The 23805-nt window shown below is 39.0% G+C and overlaps 2 protein-coding genes across 2 annotated transcripts in view; both read left to right on the top strand.

The window, feature by feature from the left end:
• The window catches only part of LOC135081167 (malignant T-cell-amplified sequence 1 homolog), a 43406-nt gene extending 36935 nt beyond the window's left edge, over positions 1–6471 (top strand). The window contains exons 2-5 of the mRNA XM_063975907.1: positions 2536–2688; positions 4981–5081; positions 5518–5719; positions 6292–6471. Of these exons, the coding sequence (XP_063831977.1) occupies positions 2536–2688; positions 4981–5081; positions 5518–5719; positions 6292–6373 (538 nt within the window). The 3' untranslated portion in view covers positions 6374–6471. The remainder of the gene's footprint in view (positions 1–2535; positions 2689–4980; positions 5082–5517; positions 5720–6291) is intronic.
• A 1245-nt stretch (positions 6472–7716) lies between these two features.
• On the top strand, positions 7717–22955 carry LOC135081164 (electron transfer flavoprotein-ubiquinone oxidoreductase, mitochondrial). The gene is made up of 15 exons (XM_063975903.1): positions 7717–7801; positions 8160–8261; positions 8595–8707; positions 9326–9524; positions 9767–9858; positions 10322–10481; positions 10983–11095; positions 11526–11745; positions 12528–12683; positions 18259–18383; positions 18837–18954; positions 20669–20776; positions 21148–21261; positions 21617–21691; positions 21987–22955. Exons 1-15 carry the CDS (start codon positions 7768–7770, stop codon positions 22073–22075), a joined length of 1818 nt encoding a protein of 605 aa, XP_063831973.1. The 5' UTR covers positions 7717–7767; the 3' UTR covers positions 22076–22955.
• Positions 22956–23805: the final 850 nt, after the last annotated feature.

Below are 23805 nucleotides of genomic sequence, written 5' to 3'. Positions count from 1 at the left end.
GTGTCATCATCCCGCGAATACGAGTGCATTCGGTGCAAAACTAGTTCATTTTAGTTAGGCGATGCACTCTTTCAAGCATATGATCACGAGGTTGTAGGTAGTCATGGTCATAGTCATTTATTCCATAAACTTTCTGTACCTACTCATGTGGTTGTAGGGATGGACAGGTCCTGGAAACTTTAAACTCCACCACTATTGTGTCAAGTGGAATGCTCTACGTTTTTGAATTCCTAGCGAAGACTCCGTTTTTGAAGACATTCGTATCATCTCTTCTAAAAGAATAAATTACAAGACTGACAGCAGTGGCAATAAGCTTTGAATAACATCGTCTGCTCACGAGTTTGACCTTAATCGCTCAAGTTTGAGGCCCGTTCCATCCAATCGTCCTCCACTAAAAATTTTACAACTTTCTTTTGTTACTTACTACCTACAGCCACATAAAGTCGCGTCATCAAATTCTAGTCTAGTGGACGTAGACCCTATTTTGCTCTACATGTTAGTCTCTTATAAAATATTTAGCACTGTAATACCAATTTTCAGTTAGGTAAGTAGGTATGTTTTACAACGAGGATCGCTTTTACTTACATTAAAAGGTAATTCATCATTAATATCTTTGATCAATTTTAATGATCAAATGCGATTGGAATGATAAAGAAAGACTCCTATCTCGTGACTCAAGTTGAATACTTACGGTTTTTCTTTGTTAGGTCTAATGATAAGCAAGAAATCGTTACAAAAACTGGAATACGTTTCGCATCAGTGAGTGTGTAATAAGAAGAAGGCGTTGTCTGTTTAGTAGACTTTATGTAGCGTTTTATAAGCAATCTAGAAAGTTCTAGGTAGGAATTCTAATAAAACCTGTTTAGTGACTGCAACTCCAGCTCAAAACAAAATGAAATTGGTAGGTAGCCTACATTACTACTAAATATTCTAGTGTCTACGTATCCATGACTCTCAGAAAACTAGCCAATTTTTATGCACAATGCAATAGTATTGGTGCAACATTCATGTATTCATTCAAGTCGTGTCGCGTAGTCCGTGCGCGCCTTTACCGCAGTTTCGTTAGTAGGTCATACGCTGGCCTAGTAGTGCAGGGGCATCGCAATATTACAAGATGGAACATTTTGCTGCTATTCAAGAGAAAATATTACACCACTCCGGAGCGTTAAGCCAAAGCTAATCCACCCTAGATACTCTTACAGGGTGTCTACGATCTGTAAATCCACATTGCGGGTCCTAAGACTTTAAGCACTTAGGTACCTAGTTGTTTCGATTTTGCTACAAAGATCACTGGCGATAAAAAGCCGAAGTTTTGTCGACCAAATTATTAAAATGCAATAATATTCATTTGTCTTGTTTCTGGAAGGCTGCTGGCCGATAAGCCGATAGGCCAAGAATCTTGGGGATAGATTGATCGTTTCTGACGGAATAGAAATAAAAACAGAAATTGGGTTGAAGATTTATAGACTGCTGAATATAGGCTTTTGAAAGAAATGTGGCGATTCATCTCGCCCGTTGGAAAAGGAATATTCTGGCACGGCATTGTCCTGTAATCAATCTTGTATTTATCGAATCGATTACTAAGCGAAATTGTATCTGAGTAATGGGTGGGTCTGGATACTCTGGATTCGCCGAAGTTCGATAAGGTAGAAAATACCTACCTAGTAATCAAGAGTACCTGTTATTGCAGTTTGGTTAGTAGGTCGGTGGCCACACATGCACTGCAATAGCGCTTTCTAAGCCGCTTCCATACGGGGTCGGTGCACTCAGTTGCTATTGCCTATCCTAGCTTAAGTACTTAGGTAGGCAATTTTAAGTTTCTTTAGTAATCTAGTTATGGGTAAACCTTATATTAGGGCATAAAAATAACCCTGTTTGCTTGTGGTGAACAGACTTGAAAACCTGATATCTTTTGCAGTGCCGGATTAAGACTACTTGATGCCCTAAGCAATCCACACCTGTGTGCCCATTTGCTGGTCGTTAGAAAAAAATTGTGTATAGAAATGCCACTTTTATAGCCGAATAGTCCGAACTCCCAAGACGCGTGATGCCCTAATGGGTTAATCCGGCACTGATCTTTTGAGACGTTTTGGAAAAGAAACTTCTTCACAGAAATGTTGCAGTCAGCCAGTCAGTGGCCTTCTTACCGTCTGAACCGTCTCCGTGACCGCGCATTCTCTTTCACTTTTCATGCTAGTCTAATTCGTAAATGTTTTTTTAATCAACAACGAGGAAGCTCTTGACCTGTATCTCACCTGATGGTAAGTGAATAGGCCGAACGAAGATGGAAGCGAGCTTCACCCGGAATCCTCATCCTCAACCACGGAGAAACTGGCTATCTTACCTCTAACTGCGGAACACATTAATGCTGTTGTTGTTATGGCGACAGACTTACAAGTTACCACCAACCAAACCGAACAGAAAAATCTGCCCCCGCTGGGAATCGAACCCGGGACCTTTGCGTCTGAAGCCGGTGGTCTTACCACTAGACCACAGAGGCGGTTAAATTAACATCTCCCTTCCTCTCATTTTCAGATTCGACGAGAAGGAGAGCATATCGGGCGTTCAGCAGCTCAAGTCGTCGGTGCAGAAAGGAATCCGGACGCGTCTGTTGGAACTGTACCCTCACTTGGAGAACTACATCGACCAGGTTCTGCCCAAGAAGGACACCTTTAGGATTGTTAAATGGTGGGTAGGAATAAAGCCTTTATTCAGATACTATTACCACAAAATACCTAAATAAGTAGGACTTAGTTACTGCGCTAATGTTGATAACTTCTGACCTGTTTCACCTATTGCTGGCCCGCTGGCAATTTTCCTGATAGCCTGTAAGCAATTGTCAGATAAACTACGTTAACTTAATTAGGTAGTCTAATAGGTAACTGTAGCTATATCTATACTGAGAGATTATAAAGTAAATAATAGAAGTAACTACTTAGGTAAATAATAGAAGGTAGATAAGGCAAGGTCATTATCTTACGTCATGACCCCACTTACATTTCAGAACTTGAAACAGTATTAGTGTTAATTAGCAGCCGAAACAATGTATTAATTACCTACTACACAATAGTTAGATAATATTACCGTGATAATAGCTCATTAGTTAAGAAAGTGTGAATGTATTTATTTGAACATACTTAGCTATAAAATTTTTGCAGCTGTGATATAATCATCACTGTCTTTATAAGATCCACTATAAAGACAGTGCTCTAACTAAGAACGTAACTCTATAAGGTGTTATTTTTTATACTGATCATACTTTACCAACGCATCTAATAAAATCATACAAATACAACCCAAGTGTTTTTAAAAAAAAAATTCAGGCTAGTTTTTGTTTTTACTTTTCCTTACAAAAAAAAGATATTATTTTTACAACCATCCTGTCTTCACTCACTGCCTCTCTCTCTTTCTTTACTCATTTCATTCATACGAGTACGAACAATGGCCGCGCGCATTCATTCAACGTTCACACACATAAAGGTTAGATTACACTAAACCTACGTTACCAAAAATTATCACTCGTGAGTATGTAGGTACGATGTTACGTCATGTTAATAGGTACTACGCGCCGGGAGAAACAAAATCTAGCCACATAAGTAGGTAAATAAGTGTATTTTCATTAGTGTAATAGCGGGGGACTTTTCCAACGAACCGAGGCGAATCATCCGCATTAAACTAGAAATTTAAAAAAGGATAGAAATTGGAATTCAATATCTACGGTTTCGTAATGCCTACGCAATTTATTTAGAGACGTAATAAAAAATTGATAGGTACATACCTATTACTACTTCGCTTCGCTTCAGTGGAAATGCACCCTAATATTGAATATGAATAGACCGTGTTGTAAATAAAACTCACTGATCAATTTTCCTGGTTTTAATTCCTAAATTATGATTTGCCATCACACTTTAGATTCATTGATTTTACTTATTCACACATTTACCTATTTTGGATGTTGTTATTTAAAGTTCCTAGGTTATTATTACACTAATCACAATACATTTTGAACGTCAAGCCTTTGTTGAATGTTCACGTAAACACTGTCTTGCACTGTCTAATCTAGCCACGATCGAATTGAGGTAATCCCTCTGGCAACAACTCCTTGATAAGGCATTCCGTATTTTTACGCAAAAGCCGCCGTCTGCGGCGCTCGCATCTGGGTACCGCCAGCACTGTGCCGGTGATTGAAATTGAAATCCAGAACTTCGTCCTCGAAGCGCACGGGATCTCGTCAAGTCAGGATACGGCTGCGCTCCCTGAAGCGCTGCGCGGCTCCAAACAAGCAAGGTGTGAAGGTTTTCGACTCGTCAATGTTTCTCGTCGGCCAGTTAGTGTGCCCGAAACATAATTTCACCTGCGTTTTGTTATTTATCAAGCGCGGCATTGTAATAACTCGCACATACACTGCAATACGTTTGGGCACATTAGACGGACTGTGACGATTATTTATGTTGTTGCGCTCCCGCATTCCGATCGGCGGCTCGGCGCGGGCTGTGGGCGCGGAGCGACTGGCAGCGATATCAATATGGCCGACTCACGCGGCGCGGCACGTGGCAGCGGTCGTTGCCCTCGGCCGGCTACTACGCTACGATAGTGCGTAAACGAATACTCACCGCGCTCAAAGGATGATTTATTTTTTATTTTTTTCGAAACATTCTTTGTCGTTTTACTCGAAAACTAGCCTGAATTTTTTTGAAAAAACACGTGGGTCTTATTTGTATGATTTTATTAGATGTGTTGGTAAAGTATGATCAGTATAAAAAATAACACCTTATATAGATCCAGTATAATCTACTATAGCAATCGATTCATCGGAAATAACCCAACAACGTATTTACCAATGCCAATGCGTTAAAAAAATGTCTTCAATCTACCGTCATTGATTTAAACTGGACCAATACTCATAATATCTCCTTCTTGGCTGAAAAAGGGGTCCTACCTATACAGTTTTTTCTAATTCTTGTATGTTGTTCTTTCCAGCCATGACCACATCGAGATCATGGTAAACAGCGCCGGGGAGCTGTTGTTCTTCCGTCAACGCGAAGGACCTTGGATGCCGACACTCAGGCTTCTTCATAAATGTAAGAAGAAATTATTTTTCGTAATTATAATGGAGCGGACTAAGGCCAATTAATTTTGTAAGTAAATTAGGAAAGCGTAATTAGTTTTTAGGTAGAAACTCGAAGATTGGGCTTTTCAACTTTGCTTGGAAGAGCCTTTCATTGCTCCCGCATTATAATTATTTAAATTAGCCCAACGGTGTCGGCATCGGACTGCCTATTCGAGATTCGAGGAGAAGCTAGTTCGAACTTCGATCCTCGTCGACCACTAAACTATTATGATTAACCCACTTTTAATAAATGTTTTATACTTTAAATATTTAATATGCTGAAAATTTTAAGCTTAGGAGGGTTTGATAGACATTGTTTGTTCGGTGACTCAAAATGAACTTCCATCGCTTTTATCTTTCAAAAATCGTCAGAAGTCAAACTTTCATGTACAAACTTTTAATTCCAGACCCGTTCTTCCTGCCAATGCAGCAAGTGGACAAGGGCGCCATCAGGTTCGTCCTCAGTGGCGCCAACATCATGTGTCCCGGACTCACCTCGCCTGGAGCAAGGATGTCTACGGTGGACAAGGGGCAGGTGGTCGCTGTAATGGCTGAGGGGAAGGAACACGCGCTGGCCGTCGGAATGACTTCTCTGTCCACTAATGATATGTACGTAATGAAGGCAAACTGAAAGCTGGTAACTTATGTAGTTGTAATAGGGACGAATTTGCAAAAAAATATGCGTAGTCTGATATGCTGTCTACTGTACAGTTGCTTGAATCCTTGAAGTATTTACCTACCAAAAAAAACCAGTTGCATTAGGATGTCTCATGCAACAACTTGCCTGTCTATAGGCCAATATGTGTTCAAAATCAAAAATATTTTATTCAATTTAGACCACAAGTGGCACTTATGAACGTTAAAATATAGTAAATATACAAAAAAAGGTAGCCCCTATGGGGCACTTTACATGTCTCCTTATTTTTTCTTGTAGTAGTGAATCTAGTAAGATGTAGGTTTGCGCATTTGTTTTTAAATAGATGTCTGTGCAAGGAAAGCTACACAAATTTAAGTATTTTTGATGACGATTACGGAAATCTCGCTGAATAATCAAAAGCCGATGAGCTTAAAATATGTTTTTCTAAACACATAAAAAGTATTACGAAGGTGTTTCCGATAACATGAAATTAACAATACAATGGTACTTGCGCATGTTTCTTTACCTTTGTTTATTTTTACAGTGCAAAGGTGAACAAGGGCGTCGGCATAGAAAACTGTCATTACCTCAACGACGGGCTGTGGCAGATGAAACCCGTGAAATAAATGCAGAAAAATGTAGCATTTAACTACTTTATGTAACTTTTACCTGTAATACTATTGTAAGCTTCTTTTTTAAATAAATGTGTACAGTCACAAAACAACTGTATTTTAATGGACGTTACTATCATGCGTTTTAAGCTTCAAATAATAAATTAATGTAAAATATACACCAAGACGGTCTTTGTGGAAATCCTTGGGGGAGGCCTTTGTCCAGCAGTGGACGTCTTTCGGCTGAAACGACGACGACGACGACGATACACCAAGAATGTGAATAAGTAAAATGTAGAATTTAGTTTGCTCACCATTTTAGTTAAATTTAGAAAATCAGTCTTTTTACAAATAAGGGCTCATTGGTTTATCCATGCAGACCTATTTTTCCTGTTTTCTTCACCACTCCGTCTTTTCAACTCTAAGAAACTAACTAAATCAGTTTTCCAGAATAAAATAATCTGCACGAGGCGACATTTTATTTTTCGCGCCACTGGCTGTGGCCGACAACGTGCTTTTCACAACGTTCCGTTGTACGCACTGATTATTTGATAATAACCACTTGTGTAAATAATTCTTCTACCTATAGTCCGATTTTTAATTCGACGGAATTCTGACAGCTGTCATTTTTTGACAATTCAGATGTAATAAGCCTTTTTTGCTTTGAATTATTAATAAATAATATGAAATGAAATTTCATCAAGTACAACTTACAAGAATGAACTATTGTTTGTTTTGTGAATTTAATGTACCCTAATTATTATGTACATTTTAAAGATTAAATAGAAAAAAACGTGTTTTTAACACGGTAAAACAACATATTATCATAAACGAAAATATGTATTGATCATCAATCATCATTATCGTCACCATAATCAACTTGGATTATAAAATTGGCATCTTGTTAAATTGATTATTTTATGAAGCTAAGATTTTATTAACAAAAGGATTTTCATAAAAAAGGTTTGTAACCCATGGATTATTGGCCAGGGAGTCCAGTAATAGAAAAATAATTTCCCAATTTTTTTTGTAACTTCAAAAGTATGATAATAAAAATTCAAATAACCATTTTGAAATGACCGGTACATTTTTAAGCCTTAGTTTTTCAAGTGAAACCTTAAATTCAATAAAGGATTATTTTTTAATTTATGAAAATGCTCTCCATTCTTAGTGGGAATGTTTCAATGTTGACAACACTTCTGAAATGTCAAAATTCCGTCGAATTAAAAATCAGAGTTTAGTATATTTTTTTATTTTATTATGATTTATTTTAGGCTTACCTACTTTTATTTTTTAAGTACCATGTTTTATTAAGTTACAATTAAATCATAAAACAAATTAATGTGCGTGGAAAACTCAAATGGAAGGAAAGGAAAGGAACGTGTTTCTGTTTAGTTGTCAAAAAAATAATGGCGGTGGCACTTGTTAGTTCGGCTCGTCAGGGTAAAATAATTGTTTTTAATTGATAAACAAACTAAAGTTTTTACAAAAATGCTCTTTAAGTACATAAATAAATATATGTCCATTTATAATTTGTGAAAAACCGTGAAAAATAAACTTTTTAGTTAACTTTCTGTGACGTTACACATCAGCTGTTTGTAAATTTTAACCTGGAAAAGTTTAATTTTTTCCATTCATTTCTCAGTTTCAGTGATTAAACTATTATATAAAAGTGAAACATAAATATATAAGTGTACATTGCCTCAGGTTATGCAATATCCAGTAAATGTTAAGAGTTCAAAGTTCAAACTTCACAGTCATTTGTTTTGATTTAAAAAAGTGTTAACTTTGTTTTTTTCAGTGGGGAGGCTAACAAATGCTGCTCGAAGACTGTACTCTGATTATCCTAAAATAACAACACACTATACGATACACCCTAGGGATAAGGATCCAAGATGGAAAGGTAATTATGATAGCCTTCATGTTACTAACAACGTTATCACTTAATTTGTGATACTTATCTTTGTTTTATTCAAACAAATCACGCCTTCTTTTGCGTAGCAACGTTTCCAATATTATCTGTAACCTTGGCCTTGGGATAAATCTTCAAATAATTGAGATGTTGTTTAATGGCTATAAAATAGCAACTATATCATACTTCGATAATACACTTTATTAAAATAATTTTTAGAATACTCATTGCATTCTATCAAAAGCAAGCTAAGCTATAGAAATGATTTCAAAAAGTAAATTGTGTCTCGTATTATGGATGGATAATTTATTTTCTAACATTCAGAGGTAAATATGGAGCGGATAGCGGAGGAAACCGACATCCTCATCATCGGAGGAGGTCCGGCAGGCATGGCTGCAGCCATCAGGGCTCGGCAGATTGCAGAAGAAAAGGGAGCTGTAAGTTTGAGAGATATATGCCCGTATTCACGAACAATGTTTGCTTAAGTGAAGCAGCAAATCGAACGCACAGCATAGAGCTCTGTGATTGGTTCATGTGTCACCCTGTGCATCCACATGCTTTGTGAGACCTCCGAGTAATGTTTGTGAATACAGGTGTTAAACATACATTAATTCGTCGTTTGCCTCTCTAACTGACGTAACTGACATTTAGCAAAATTTTCAGGCGATTAGACAGATTGAAAAAAATATCAGATACGTCAGTTAGAGAGGCAAGCGACGAATTATGTCAGCATGGAGAAGTTGATAATAAAAATTAATCAGTATTTTTGGGTAAAACTACTAAGTTTTAATGTTAGAAGAACTATTAAACAGAATGAATTATATGTAAAAAGGTAGTGTATATTTTTTATGAACACACTGAAAATGAAAAATGAAAATGAAAAATATTTTATTGATACTTAGTAAATGTTACAAGTAGTTGGGGAATTCCTCTCTTTAAGTTTAACAGTACTTATTATTATTCTGTGGTTTAACTGAGTGATAACACACTGATTTCAAACTAAAAAAAACATTTTAAGTTTAAGCATACCTGTTAATAAAATATATGTTTTGCAGGAAGTTCGGGTAACTCTGCTAGAGAAAGCAGCTGAAGCCGGTGGTCACATACTCTCAGGGGCTTGTATTGACCCTATAGCCCTTAATGAGCTCGTTCCAGATTGGAAAGAGAAGGGGGCACCAATGAACACAGAAGTCACTGCGGACAAGTTCGGTCTACTGACTAAGACTGGAAGGATACCTATTCCTGTATTCCCAGGTAAGGCAAAGAAATAGTTATTACATAGTGTTACTAACAGCAGTTTAATGTTGAGTTGCACCAACTTACGTAACTAACAATAACCGGTGTTTTTTGTATGGAGCTTGACAGATTTTTTACAGTAAGATGGTACAACTCTGCCTAAAAATTATAATTTATCTTAAGACAATTAAGTTCATAAGGTTCACAATATGGTAGCTTTCTTTATTCCCACTGTTTCACAAAGTTTTCATCCATTTTAGGTCTCCCGATGTGGAATCATGGCAACTACGTAGTAAGATTAGGTCATCTGGTGCGCTGGATGTCTGAGCAGGCTGAAGCTGCTGGTGCTGAGGTAATAATAAATATTATTATATGTATTTTATTATTATATTATAATCTATAATATAAAAATAAATCGCAAAATGTGTTGGTAAGCGCATAACTCAACAATGCCTGAACGAATTTTACCAATTCTATTTTTTAAATGTTCGTTGAAGTCTTGAAGTCCAAGGATGGTTTTTACGGTGAGAAACATTCGAATCATTTCCGGGAAAACCCTAAAACAGCCCTTTTTTCACGCGGGCGAAGCCGCGGGCGGCGCTAGTAATACATAAAAACCTACACAAAATTCACGGAAAATGCTTGTAAAACACGATTTTGCACGCTACTTCTACTTGTTTGTGTTAGGAAACCCTCACTAAAAGAGTTATTAAATTAATTATTTGTACGCATTGTATGTTTGTGTAATACTGTCAAATAAGTGGATAATTGTTGTAAGAATTTATTATATTTCATTCCATTTTCATCCCGTTCAGATCTGGCCAGGCTGTGCAGGCGCCGACCTCATTTACCGCGATGATGGATCGCTCAAAGGCGTAGCCACGGGTGACGTAGGCATCGCTAAAGATGGCAGCCCCAAAGACATGTTTGAACGAGGCATGGAGTTCCATTCTAAGATCACCATTTTCACAGAAGGTTGGTCATTATAATATTTAAAATGTGTCTTACTACGGGGTACCGTTTATTCGCAAATTGTCAAGCGGTCGCAATGTGCCAGATTCTCACTTTGTCAAATTTGCAAATTGCCAAATTCGCACATTGTCAATTTCGCAAATTGCTAAATTCGCAAAATGTCAAATGCGCAAATTGTCAAATTCGCAAAATGTCAAGTTTTCAAAATGTCCAGTTGTTTAGGTTTAATAATAAAAGTCAAGTAATTAATTGGCAGAACTTTTAATCATTAAAATGTTAAGGTTTTTTTTAATATGAAACCATAAAACCGTAATATAAAATCACCTACCCAATCGAGCTAATTGCGCACCTCGCTGGAATCCTCGGGTTCACCCTGTCCGTATCAGAGCGTCGATGTGACGTCACGGCTGCCAGGTGCGCAGTTAACTCGACCAAGTTGTACATAACAATGTTAGTAATCTTAATTTAAAATAATTTTTCAAGAGTTTATAATTATAATTACAGGTTGCCATGGACATCTAACAAAGATGCTTTCCAGCAAGTATAATCTGAGAGAGAAGAGTGAGCCACAATCATACGGTATCGGACTGAAAGAACTGTGGGAAGTGAAGCCTGAGGTGAGTCATATCCTTTGATTTGTACATACATTCGAGTTTACAGATACATTTTGTATAAGTTTTTTATTTACTTATCTCAATAAAATAAGGCCACGTCGCCTATACATGTCTGTTTTTTCTTCTTTATTTAGACACTGGTGAATGGGTTGAGGAGGCCTGATGATGATAGTTATTGGGTGCGTTTGGTTGGTGGAAAAAAAAGCGCTTGGAAGCGCTTGTGAGGTAAGCGCTATCACTGGTAAAAAATGAACGTAACACTGGTAACACGTCACTATTGAAGTTAGCAAACGAAACCAAAGTCTAGTTTGTTTCTTAGCGCTAGCAAGCGCTTTATTCCTCCAAACGCACCCATTATAATAATACTATAACTTTGGACTACATTTTTTAAGTGTAAATTAATTAGAAAATGAATTTATTTTTATATTTACAGAACCACAAACCCGGCCTAGTAGAACACACGATCGGCTGGCCGCTCGACAAGAACACATACGGGGGCTCGTTCATCTACCACCTGAAGGTTGACGAGGGCGAAGCACCCTTAGTGGCCGCAGGCTTCGTGCTCGGGCTGGACTACTCTAACCCCTACATCAGCCCCTTCAGGGAGTTCCAGAAGTTCAAGACACATCCCTACATCAGTGCTATGTTTGAAGGTTAGTGCACACTGTAGAGTTTCACTCTATCCACTTAGATTACAGAGTAAAAAATCAATGTCATTTATTTCCTGTAAATAAGCTTTTAGGCTGGTGTCACGTTAAGAGTAACGCTGGCGGCACGCGCCGTCGGGCAGCGCGTCTGAATGGCGCGCGCATGGCCGGCGGACCGCTGTAAAATGAGTCTTATTGCCACACTGGCGGATTGCAAGCGTTTTCAAAGCGGAGCGGCGACGCCGCTTGTCCGCGGCGAACACGTCGCGGATTCTCAACGTCTCCGCCTCGAATTTTCGCCTCGTTCGTCTCCGCCGTTCAACCGCGTCGTCGCCGCTCCGCTTTAACAACGCTCGTAATCCGCCACAGCACTCTGTGGCAAGGCACTTAGAATAGGCTAGTTTCCTAAAAAAATTTTTTTAGTCCGTCATGTTTAATATCAAAAAATATTGGAAACATATATTTTTATTTGTCAATCTAACAAATAATTACATAGTTACGGTGCGTGGAAGTTCCGCACGACGTCACAACGTGCGGCACTTTTATGCACGCATTGACGTCACGGGCCTCTTCTTATGAACTTTGGCGCGCTTTATCTCTTTAAATTTTCATTAGTTTGAAAAAGTGAAAAATACGTGTAGAGTATTTTTTGATAAGTTAACTGACGGACTAATTAAAACTCTTGCTTTTTGACTCAGGAAACATACCTATTCAACATTATTTATGATGAACATAGGCGGTACGAAGTTTGCTGGGCTAGTACAATAATAAATCTGTTTGTTAACCAGGCGGTACCCGCGTGGCGTACGGCGCGCGCGCCTTGGTTGAAGGCGGCTGGCAGTGCCTCCCAGTCCCGGTGTTCCCGGGCGGCATGCTGGCGGGCGACACGGCCGGCTTCCTCAACATGCCGCGTATCAAGGGCACGCACAACGCCATGAAGAGCGGTGAGTGCACGCGGCAAGTTGTGGCGTGATGACACGTAACTGAAGTCTGTTCGCCGAGAGTTGATAAAAAATAAATAAATATCAGAGGTTCTAAACTCATTATAAATTGCGGCCCGCTAATTATTTTTGTCGATATTATAATGAAAAAGTTGGTAGATTATCATTATTATCTCTTTTAAATTTACGGGAATTGTTCCGGTTAGGGCATACGTGGGGATACGGATCAAACACGTGGCGTCCATGTGTTGGATAAGAAGTATTTCATTATTATCAAGTGGCTTATAGTGTATCCCAATGTTGGGCAAAGCCCTACCCACTGTCATACCATTCATTTCGGTCTTATTGTAAATAAATCTATTCCGTTTCACACATTGCGGCCTGCCGGCCGGGGCGCTTGACGACAGCTGCGTGGCTCGTACCATGGTACTCAGTGCGCGTTGTGACAAACGACGCCCGCCATACAGTATGCGATAATTAAGCGACAGTCGCTATTGCAAGACATTTCATAATATTCATCAACTCTCGGCGAACAGACTTTATTTGCGGAGTGGAGTGACGAGAGCGGTCGGTTGAGGGGAGGGGTGACTCGAGCTGACACGTGAGCGGTTGGCAATAGGGTGAGGTGACTTGAGCCGTCACGCACTATGCCATGAAGAGCGGTGAGTGGCACGCGGCAAGTTGTGGCGTGAAGTAACATGTGGTGACGCGTGACAAGGTGTGGAATGGAGTGACACGAGAGCTTACTCGTGAGCGGTCGGCAATGGGCCATCACGCACTAAGTCATGAAGAGCGGTGAGTGGCACGCGGCAAGTTGTGTGAAGTGACTTGTGGTGACGCGTGACTAGTTGAGGAGTGGAGTGACGAGAGCGTTCAGTTGAGGGGAGGGGTGGCTCGAGCTGACACGTGAGCGGTTGGCAATAGGGTGAGGTGACTTGAGCCGTCACGCACAAAGCCATGAAGAGCGGTGAGTGGCACGCGGCAAGTTGTGGCGTGGAGTAACATGTGGTGATGCGTAACAGGGTGTGGAATGGAGTGACACGAGAGCTTACTCGTGAGCGGTCGGCAATGGGCCATCACGCACAACGCCATGAGGAGCGGTGAGTGGCACGCGGCAAGTTGTGTGAAGTGACTTGTGGTGATGCGTAACAAGGTGTGGAATGAAGTGACACGAGAGCTTACTCGTGAGCGGTCGGCAATGGGCCATCACGCACAAAGCCATGAAGAGCGGTGAGTGGCACGCGGCAAGTTGTGGCGTGAAGTAACATGTGGTGATGCGTAACAAGGTGTGGAATGGAGTGACACGAGAGCTTACTCGTGAGCGGTCGGCAATGGGCCATCACGCACAAAGTCATTAAGAGCGGTGAGTGGCACGCGGCTACGGTGACGCTTGACTAGTTGTGGAGTGAGTGACACAAAAGCTGACTCATGAGCGGTCGGCAATGGGCCATCACGCACAAAGCCATGAAGAGCGGTGAGTGGCACGCGGCAAGTTGTGGCGTGAAGTAACATGTGGTGATGCGTAACAAGGTGTGGAATGGAGTGACACGAGAGCTTACTCGTGAGCGGTCGGCAATGGGCCATCACGCACAAAGTCATTAAGAGCGGTGAGTTTCTTTCTTGGTATTGTAATCGACTCCAAACTTACATGGCAAAATCATGTTGACATTGTGTGCCAGAAGATTAACAGGTTTGTTTTCGCTCTGTATCGTCTTACGAAATTGTCTAACCTTAAGACAGCTCTGATCGCATACCACGGATACGTAGGCTCGGTGTTAAGGTATGGGCTAATCTTGTGGGGAAACTCGACTCACGCAAATCGTGTCTTCATTCTACAGAAGCGATGTATAAGAGCTATGTGCGATGTTGGACAGAAGGAATCATGTAGGCCTCTCTTTAAAAATCTAAAAATCATGCCATTACTCTCCTTATACATATTTGAAATCCTAATATTTACGAAAAAAAATGCAAACCTTTTTATAAAAAAGTCTGATATTTGTAATCGTGGTGGTACGAGAAGATACCCTTGGAAGCTATCAGTACCCCCAGCAGCCACAACTTGCTTTACTAAAAATTGTTATAGTATGTGTATACGATTGTTTAATTTACTTCCAAATCACATTCAAAATTTGCAATTCAATCTTTTTAAGAGAACTATTTTCCGAATTCTCACTGAAAACTGTTTTTATGACATAGATGAATTTATAAAATTCTGCCGTGGTAACCATATGCGAATTGCTAATTTATGACTTTCTTGTAATTTTGATACTGACATTGTATTCTCACATTTTATTGTGATCATAAAATTGTTTAATTTATTATAATTTATGTGACATCCTAAATTTTAATCATTACCTGAATTACCTAATTGCTTTAATTCATATTGTAATTGCATTGTAATAAATATTTTTGACATTTAAATTCTATTGGAGGTAGATCATGTAATATTAATAATGACTATTAATAATTTAATAATAATACTGCATGACGACTAAATGTTTGCATATCGCTATGTCGATGAAACATGTTGTTCTCGTAACAAGATAATAACTGAAATGTACCATGTTTTATGCAAATAAATAATTTTGATTTGATTTGATTTGATTTGATTTGAGTGGCACGCGGCAAGGTGTGGCGTGAAGTAACATGTGGTGATGCGTAACAAGGTGTGGAATGGAGTGACACGAGAGCTTACTCGTGAGCGGTCGGCAATGGGCCATCACGCACAAAGTCATGAAGAGCGGTGAGTGGCACGCGGCAAGTTGTGGCGTGAAGTGACATGTGATGCGTAACAAGGTGTGGAATGGAGTGACACGAGAGCTTACTCGTGAGCGGTCGGCAATGGGCCATCACGCACAAAGTCATTAAGAGCGGTGAGTGGACGCGGCAAGTTGTGGCGTGAAGTAACATGTGATGCGTAACAAGGTGTGGAATGGAGTGACACGAGAGCTTACTCGTGAGCGGTCGGCAATGGGCCATCACGCACAAAGTCATGAAGAGCGGTGAGTGGCACGCGGCAAGTTGTGGCGTGAAGTGGTGACGCGTAACTATACCTACTGGTCATCATAAAAATCGACCCACCTACGTTTTACAGGAAACCTTGTTTCTACTGACACAATTATGGTGCCCTAACAATATTGGTGTTATTTGAAAGCCCAATAAATATCCATAAACATAACATAAAGAAAACACATTTAATTTCTTAATAAACGATTAACATATACAATAAATGTGACTTGAAAAAAGACGTAACTTTGGGCTCACCTCTGGGATGAATTAGACCAATTTTTATGGTTATAAAACCAAATAATGATCTCATGTGTCCTCTTTAACAGATGGATAGCGATTAATCCCAACTTAACAGTATTAAAACCATAAAAGTTGGCTCAAGCGTAACTAGGTACCTATTTTTTGAAGAAGTGACTCTGGATCCTTCTAAAGACACATTTTTGGGGTAAAAACCTTTCCTTTAATGAAATGATCTTTAGAACTAGGCTTTCAAATGGTGCCGACATTTGTGGGAAGTGGGAATGCATACGTTTGAAAGTGCTTGTCGCGGGAGGGTCGATTTTTGTGATGACCAGTGCGGAGTAGTTGTGGAGTGGAGTGACGAGAGCGGTCGGATGAGGGGTAAAGTGACACGAATCGGCACGTCAGTAATGGAGGGCGGCTGGTAGTGCCTACCGGCAGGCCTGTTCATCTCCGCGAGTTTACATCGAAAACAAAACACGCACGATTGCCCCCTACAAGAGTACTATTCGACAAGGCCTCACATACGAGCGAACATTGACTCACGCACGCGTATTCTTGTGTATGATGGAAAAAAATAAAGAAAATGGTGTACTAAATACTGTGCAGTATTTAACTGCCTAAATAATAATAAAAACACAGAATGTACTTTTTTAAGTTGCCTGAAGACACTGAGAGGTAAATAAGTAGTTAATATTATTCATGATAATTCATGCTAAATCATGTATTTCCTCCGGCATTTTCTGCAGATTGGCACCTCACGTCACATCATTTTACCGAAGTCAGCCCTATAGCTTCGGCGCAGTACCGATCACTGACGTTTGTCAACAAAACTTCTGACAAACTTGCTTGACTCTTGAGACAAGCTAAATTACACCATATTGTTAATGACATTGAGCATACATTTTTTTAAATACCTTCGCGAAGTAAAACTTCTGTACGTAGTACTTATTATTATTCTGTGCTACCGGTGCCAGTATTCCCATGCTATATTGTGGACATCATCATCATTTCAGCCATAGCACGTCCACCGTTGAACATAAGCCTCCCCAATGATTTCCACAACGGCTGGTTGGTAGCGGCCTGCATCCAGCGCCTTCCTGCTACCTTTATGAGGTCGTCGGTTCACCTTGTGAGTGAACATTCTATCCTCCACTTCAAAACCTTGCTGCCCCATCGGCTGTCAGTTCTGCGTCGTCAGTATTGTGGACATACGAGTACTATGGACCAAAGAGTGTAACGACTTACGTTACGAGCCAAAACCGGGTTAACGAATGAGTCTTTTACACATAAAATAAAGTTCTAATATAATATGGGGATAAAGATCTATAGTCAATTTGGCACCGTTGAAGAGACTGTAGCACTGCCCAGGTCTCGATCGAGTCGAAGGCTTTTTCATAGTCCACAAACGCCAGACAAAGTGGCTGATTATACTCCTCGGTCTTCTGTATAATCTGCCGTAGCGTATGTATGTGGTCTATGGTACTAAAGCCTTTTCGGAAACCGGCTTGTTCGGGAGGCTGGAAGTCGTCGAGCCTGCGTGCGAGACGATTCGTGATGACTCTCGAAAACAGCTTGTAGATGAGGCAGGGTTCGAGGATATATATCAAGGGATATATATCAAGATATATATCGGATATATATCCGATATATATCAAGCCGGTTTTGATGATATATATCAACTTTTAAAATTTGTTACTGTATTTGTACTTTTTGACATAAGATTTTTATTTTTTTAGTTGATTTTGCCGTATGTCAAAGATATTTTATGTTTTTGCTTTATTTGTCTGATTTTAAGTTTTAAAAGCATTAAAAACATGTTTATATAACACATATGCAATAGTATTCATGAATAATACAATAAAATAATACTATGGCTTTCATACAAAATTGATATATATCAAAGTTGATATATATCGGATATATATCATAAATATCCGATATTTTGATATTTATAATAAATATCGGATATTTTCGAACCCTGAGATGAGGAGATCCGTAGGAGAACCAGAGTGACTGACATAGCCCGCAGAATCGCTAAAATCAAGTGGCAGTGGGCGGGGCACATAGCTCGAAGAGCTGATGGCCGCTGGGGCAGGAAAGTTCTTGAGTGGCGACCACGAGCTGGAAGACGTAGCGTGGGCAGGCCTCCCACTAGGTGGACCGACGATCTGGTGAAGGTCGCGGGAGGTACCTGGATGCAAGCGGCGCAGGACCGGTCTTTGTGGAAATCCTTGGGGGAGGCCTTTGTCCAGCAGTGGACGTCTTTCGGCTGAAATGAACGAACGAACGAATAATATGGAGAATTTATTTTTTTTATAATTTTCAGGTATATTAGCCGCTGAGGCAGCTATGGATCTCATTATCTCTGGGGAGGCGACACACGACAAGGGAGTCGTCCCCATGCAGTATGAGGAGAGCTTGAAAAACTCATACGTTTACAAGGAACTGAAGGTACGTTCGTTTGTTACATCAGTGCATATAAATTTTATAATAAAAAGGACAAATTAACGTAATCATGCAGGTAATTATCCGTTTAGAGATTTAGACCTATAAATATTATCCTACAACGCAAACTTTTAAATTTAATCCATTCGATAACTGTCTTCAGTTATTGCTTTTCTGAATTTCTTTCTTTTCCTTACTGTTAGATTTTATTGAAATATTAAGACAAACTCTTTCATAAACCTCGTTTAAATGAAACTGTTTTTTCATTTTATCACAAAAAAATTGACAAAACGACAAAGCATTGACTTTAATAACGGTGCTATTGCATTGTTTAAAAATTAACAATAAATTATTCCGAAATTAGGGTTCAAAGGCACAGGCTTGTACAAATAAGTGACGTCAGTTAGGTATTACAATCTTTTGTAATTCGTTTGCTAACAAAAGCCTTTGTTTTTACAGGAAGTACGCAACTGCCGGCCGTCGTTCCACACGTCGCTAGGCTTATACGGTGGCGTTGCCTATTCTGCCTTCTCCACGCTCGTGCGGGGCAAGGAACCTTGGACCTTTAGTCATGGTGGTAAGGTATTTTATTGTAAATTAAAAAATAAACGTTAAGATTTTTAAATTTTATCAAATTTAAAAGCTAGAAGATAGAATCTAGAGATCAGAGGGCGGGATCTCTAAGTTCAAAATCAAATATCAAGGAAAATAAACCATTCCAGTTGACCTAAACTTTAGACGTCTTAAAAACACCCTCGTGCTGCTCCTATTTCTCAGACACTGACCCAGATGCGCTAGACCACAGAGATATAGAGAGATGCCAACTAATGCGCTGAGTTCGAAACTCAGTGTCGCATTAGAAATTCACACAGACAAAGAAATAAAAATATTATTATGTGCTTATTATCCACTGCGGTATCAGTTCTCAACGTTTGAATAATCTTTAGTATTACCAGGCCTGTTCATCTCCGCGAGTTTACATCTAAAACAAAACACGCACGATGGCCCACCTACAGGATACTATTTGACAAGGCCTCACATACGAGCGAACATTGACTCACGCACGCGTATTCTTGTGTATGATGGAAGAAAATAAAAAAATGGTGTACTAAATACTATGCAGTATTTAACTGCATAAATAATAATAAAAACACAGAATGTACTTTTTTAAAGTTGCCTCAAGACACTGAGAGGTAAATAAGTAGTTAATATTATTCATGATAATTCATGCTAAATCATGTATTTCCTCCGCCATTTTCCGCAGTTTGGCACCTCACGTCACATCATTTTACCGAAGTCAGCCCTATAGCTTCGGCGCAGTGCCGATCACTGACGTTTATCAACAAAATGGTGCTTGACTCTTGAGACTTGTTAATGACATTGAGCATACATTTTTTTAAATACCTTCGCGAAGTAAAACTTCTGTACGTAGTACCAGGCCTGTTCATCTCCGCGAGTTTACATCGAAAACAAAACACGCACGATGGCCCACCTACAGGAGGGCAATCGACAAGGCCTCACATACGAGCGAACATTGACTCACGCACGCGTATTCTTGTGTATGATGGAAGAAAATAAAGAAAATGGTGTACTAAATACTGTGCAATATTAAACTGCCTAAATAATAATAAAAACACAGAATGTACTTTTTTAAGTTGCCTCAAGACACTGAGAGGTAAATAAGTAGTTAATAATATTCATGATAATTCATGCTAAATCATGTATTTCCTCCGCCATTTTCAGCAGTTTGGCACCTCACGTCACATCATTTTACCGAAGTCAGCCTTATAGCTTCGGCGCAGTGCCGATCACTGACGTTTGTCAACAAAATGGTGCTTGACTCTTGAGACAGGCTAAATTACACCATATTGTTAGTGACATTGAGCATACATTTTTTTAAATACCTTCGCGAAGTAAAACTTCTGTACGTAGTACTTATTATTATTCTGTGGTAGTACTTATTATTATTCTGTGGTACTACGCAAGCAATGTAAACTGCCCCCCTAGACAAAACGCACTTTTTGATCGAATCGAAAATCGAATCCGTCAAAACTCCATACAAAAAAGGGGCTTTTCGACCACTTTTCGACTGGTTTGCGATTATAATTTACACTTTGTCTAGACCCACTGTTTACACTACACTGTCATGATTGCTGTCGCGAACAATGTGTTCTGTTTTTGGGCATATTGCTGCGACACGGGCCCCGCCCCCTTTTCACATCTCCCTTTAGTTTCTGTGATCTGTGAGCTAGACTTATTATAACGGGATAATACAAATTAATGCATTTTAGGCGCTGACCACGCCAAGTTGAAGCCAGCGAAAGACTGCAAACCTATCGAGTACCCCAAACCGGACGGTGTCCTTACTTTTGATCTGCTCTCATCGGTGGCGCTCACAGGTAACCATTGGATTCCATTCGATTTATTTAAAAGAGTATTTCCTTTGTTGGTGAAAAAATAATAATTGTGCATACATATTTTGAAATTGATTTCAATATCCCTAATTAGAAAAGCGATATGAAGAATGTTGTCGGTTTTAAGCTTGTGTAGCTAAGTTATACTCGTAATATGTACTATAATGAGGTTACTATGAGGTCATAACGTTAAAAATTCGTTTCAACCCTTGATGGGTTACACTTATTCATCAGAGGAGCAACTAAAATATTGCCTCAAAACTTTGAATCTTTTTCACTTAACATAGAGTACAAACTCCACGATTATTTTCAACTATGGTTTAATCTGATAATAATAAAGCTGTGTGTATGTATAGGAACAAACCACGAGGCGGACCAACCAGCTCACTTGACGCTGAAGGATGACTCAGTACCAATTAAGCAGAACCTCGCCGTGTTCGACGGACCAGAGGCCAGGTTCTGTCCTGCAGGTCAGTACTTTTATAATACTGAACATTCCACAAGGTAGACCGACGACCTCCTAAAGGTGTCAAGAAGGCGCTGGATGCAGGCCGCTACCAACCGGTCATTATGGAAATAATTGAGGCCTATGCTTAGCAGTGGACGTCCTGTGGCTGAAATGATGATGAAGACAGAACATTCTACAAAATTAAGCAATTAGCCGTTCCCGTCTATTATTAGATGGCATTCGTCACAATAATTTCTGTAGGTCATTTTCTAGTCCCAATGTAACCAAAAGTTGTACTATGGTGGCTACCAAACAACGAATAAGAATATTATTTTTTTATAATGCAATATGTAGCTAATGAAAAACTTTTTCAACAGGCGTTTACGAATTTGTTCCCATGGAGTCGGGAGAGGGACAAAGGTTGCAGATCAACGCACAAAACTGCATTCATTGTAAGTATTTGACGATTATGAAACGTAAATCCTATCATAAATGTACTGGATATGAACATGAATTTCAGTTACTTTAAATTTGGCCGATAGTTGGGCCCAATTTTAATTTGTATGAAGAATCGGCCAAATCAAATCGGTGTAATGTGCGCACTTCCATACATGCCCATACTGATCAACGGCCCGACTAAACTATCGGGCGACGAAAAATCGATGGTCTGCGCCTAGGCTAAGACAGATGAATCGATCGAATCGATTACGGACTTAAATGGTTTTGAACTTGTAATATTTTTTACAGGTAAGACATGCGACATCAAAGACCCGTCTCAGAATATCAACTGGGTGGTGCCCGAGGGTGGTGGCGGTCCCGCCTACAACGGCATGTAAACACTAACAGATAAAATATCGACGTGGCATCTAGAAATAAATCTGACGGAAAATAACACAATATTAGTCGAAATCATACCCGATTACAGAGCATTAGAAGTTCTCTTTCGTAGTCGATATACTCGATATACGAATGGAATCCTAAGACTTCAAAAAAAAACCATGGACAACGTTGGTCGCGCTCAACTTAGACCATAAACAAGTGGTCAAGTTGATCAAAACATTCAAACAGGAATATACTATCGGGGATTTGTATGTACTTATACTTACTTTCCTCGATACTAACAATTCCAATGATTTTGAAAATCGTCATCCGCAAACTTCCAAGAGTCTTCTATTATTTTAGAGAGCCATGTCGAAAATAACGTGATACGCTATTAGTCTGAAATTTATCATTACTTCCTAATATGTTACTGGGAAAGGACCAATTCAAAATCAATCTTTACATTTTTATTAAAAGCCATAATATTGGTCTACAGGTCTACTTGGCATCAATAGTAACCATTTATCCATTTATAGCTCAAAAAATAATTGTAAATAATTGAAACATGTTTGTATGTTAATATTTTTGATATGCAAAGTATTTCATTTTTGAGGCCTTTTATTGTAAAACTACAGAATCAAGTTTAAATAATTTTATACAAATGTTACATAGAAATTCATAATAAGTGCAAATTTTCTTGTTCATCTTTGTCATATTGTTTATATCTCATACAACAATCAGTTATCAAAATAAATAAAATTTTACCAAAATGAACGAATAATAAGTGTGTGTATGGAAGTCATTGCGTAGTGTGCGTGGCAGGTGAAAATCATACTAGCAAGTAAGTGTTAATTTTATACAAAGATTTACCTGTAATAAATTATATTTTAAAAGTTACGTGTTTTTTTTACTTAGCGTGTATGTTTCCCAAAGAGTAGTGATTTAAAAAATAAATATTTTCGAACACAAATTATTATTTGCGAAGCTCACACTGTATGTATTAGAGTTCATAGCATAGTCATGGAGCATAGTTATTTATTTATTTTTGTTAATGAACTTAATCACTATTTTTTGGGACACCCTGTATATTGTAAAGGATTCCAAATTATAAAAAAAATATATGAATATTATAATGATATTAGTTTCGTTCGACGCAAAACGTGTAATGATATGGATGTTTTTTAAGACACGACTACAATACCACTATTTTGTTATCATGACTTGAAAATACCATAAAAAAGTAATCGACAGGACACAAGTCAATCTTCATCTATGACAGAACATGACAACATGACAGTAACCTGCAAACTTTGGTTCTCATCCGATATTTACAAGAAATTCACGTGAAATGTTTTCGTTAAGCATCCCCTTCACCTTTTTCTGGATCTCGGTGAGTCAACCGTGTCGTTTTTATTGGAAAGATTTTCCTTATAGATCCGTTATTCTACCCTTGACATGATTTGCTTAGATTTTCTGCTAAGGACGAGTTGTATGGTACGTTGGTACGTCTGTAATGTTGTAACTTATTAGTTCTTATCTATCAGTAAGTATCATGTAGCTTTTACATCATACATCATCTCAGTGGTCCAGTGCTAAGAATGGATTCTTTCAGCCGAAAGTGTTGGATTCGATTTTCAGTTTCAGACACGCAGTCTAGTCTCTTATAATATTGTGAGAACCTATCAAGATTTGTAAAATCTGGGATAAGTACTATTTTTCCCGCCATAAAAAGATGTTCATAACGCGA

The sequence above is a fragment of the Ostrinia nubilalis genome, chromosome 19 (assembly GCF_963855985.1).
Source record: "Ostrinia nubilalis chromosome 19, ilOstNubi1.1, whole genome shotgun sequence".
NCBI classification, from domain to species: Eukaryota; Metazoa; Arthropoda; class Insecta; order Lepidoptera; family Crambidae; genus Ostrinia; species Ostrinia nubilalis.
The sequence above is the reverse complement of the archived record's forward strand: the minus strand, read 5'-3'. Positions and strand labels throughout refer to the sequence as shown.

Coding starts and splice junctions, on each gene's coding strand:
- LOC135081164 (XM_063975903.1), top strand. CDS start 7,768: ATGGCGGTGGCACTTGTTAGTTCGGCTCGTCAGG. Junction 8,262..8,594: donor TAAGGATCCAAGATGGAAAG/GTAATTATGATA, acceptor TCTAACATTCAG/AGGTAAATATGGAGCGGATA. Junction 8,708..9,325: donor TTGCAGAAGAAAAGGGAGCT/GTAAGTTTGAGA, acceptor TATGTTTTGCAG/GAAGTTCGGGTAACTCTGCT.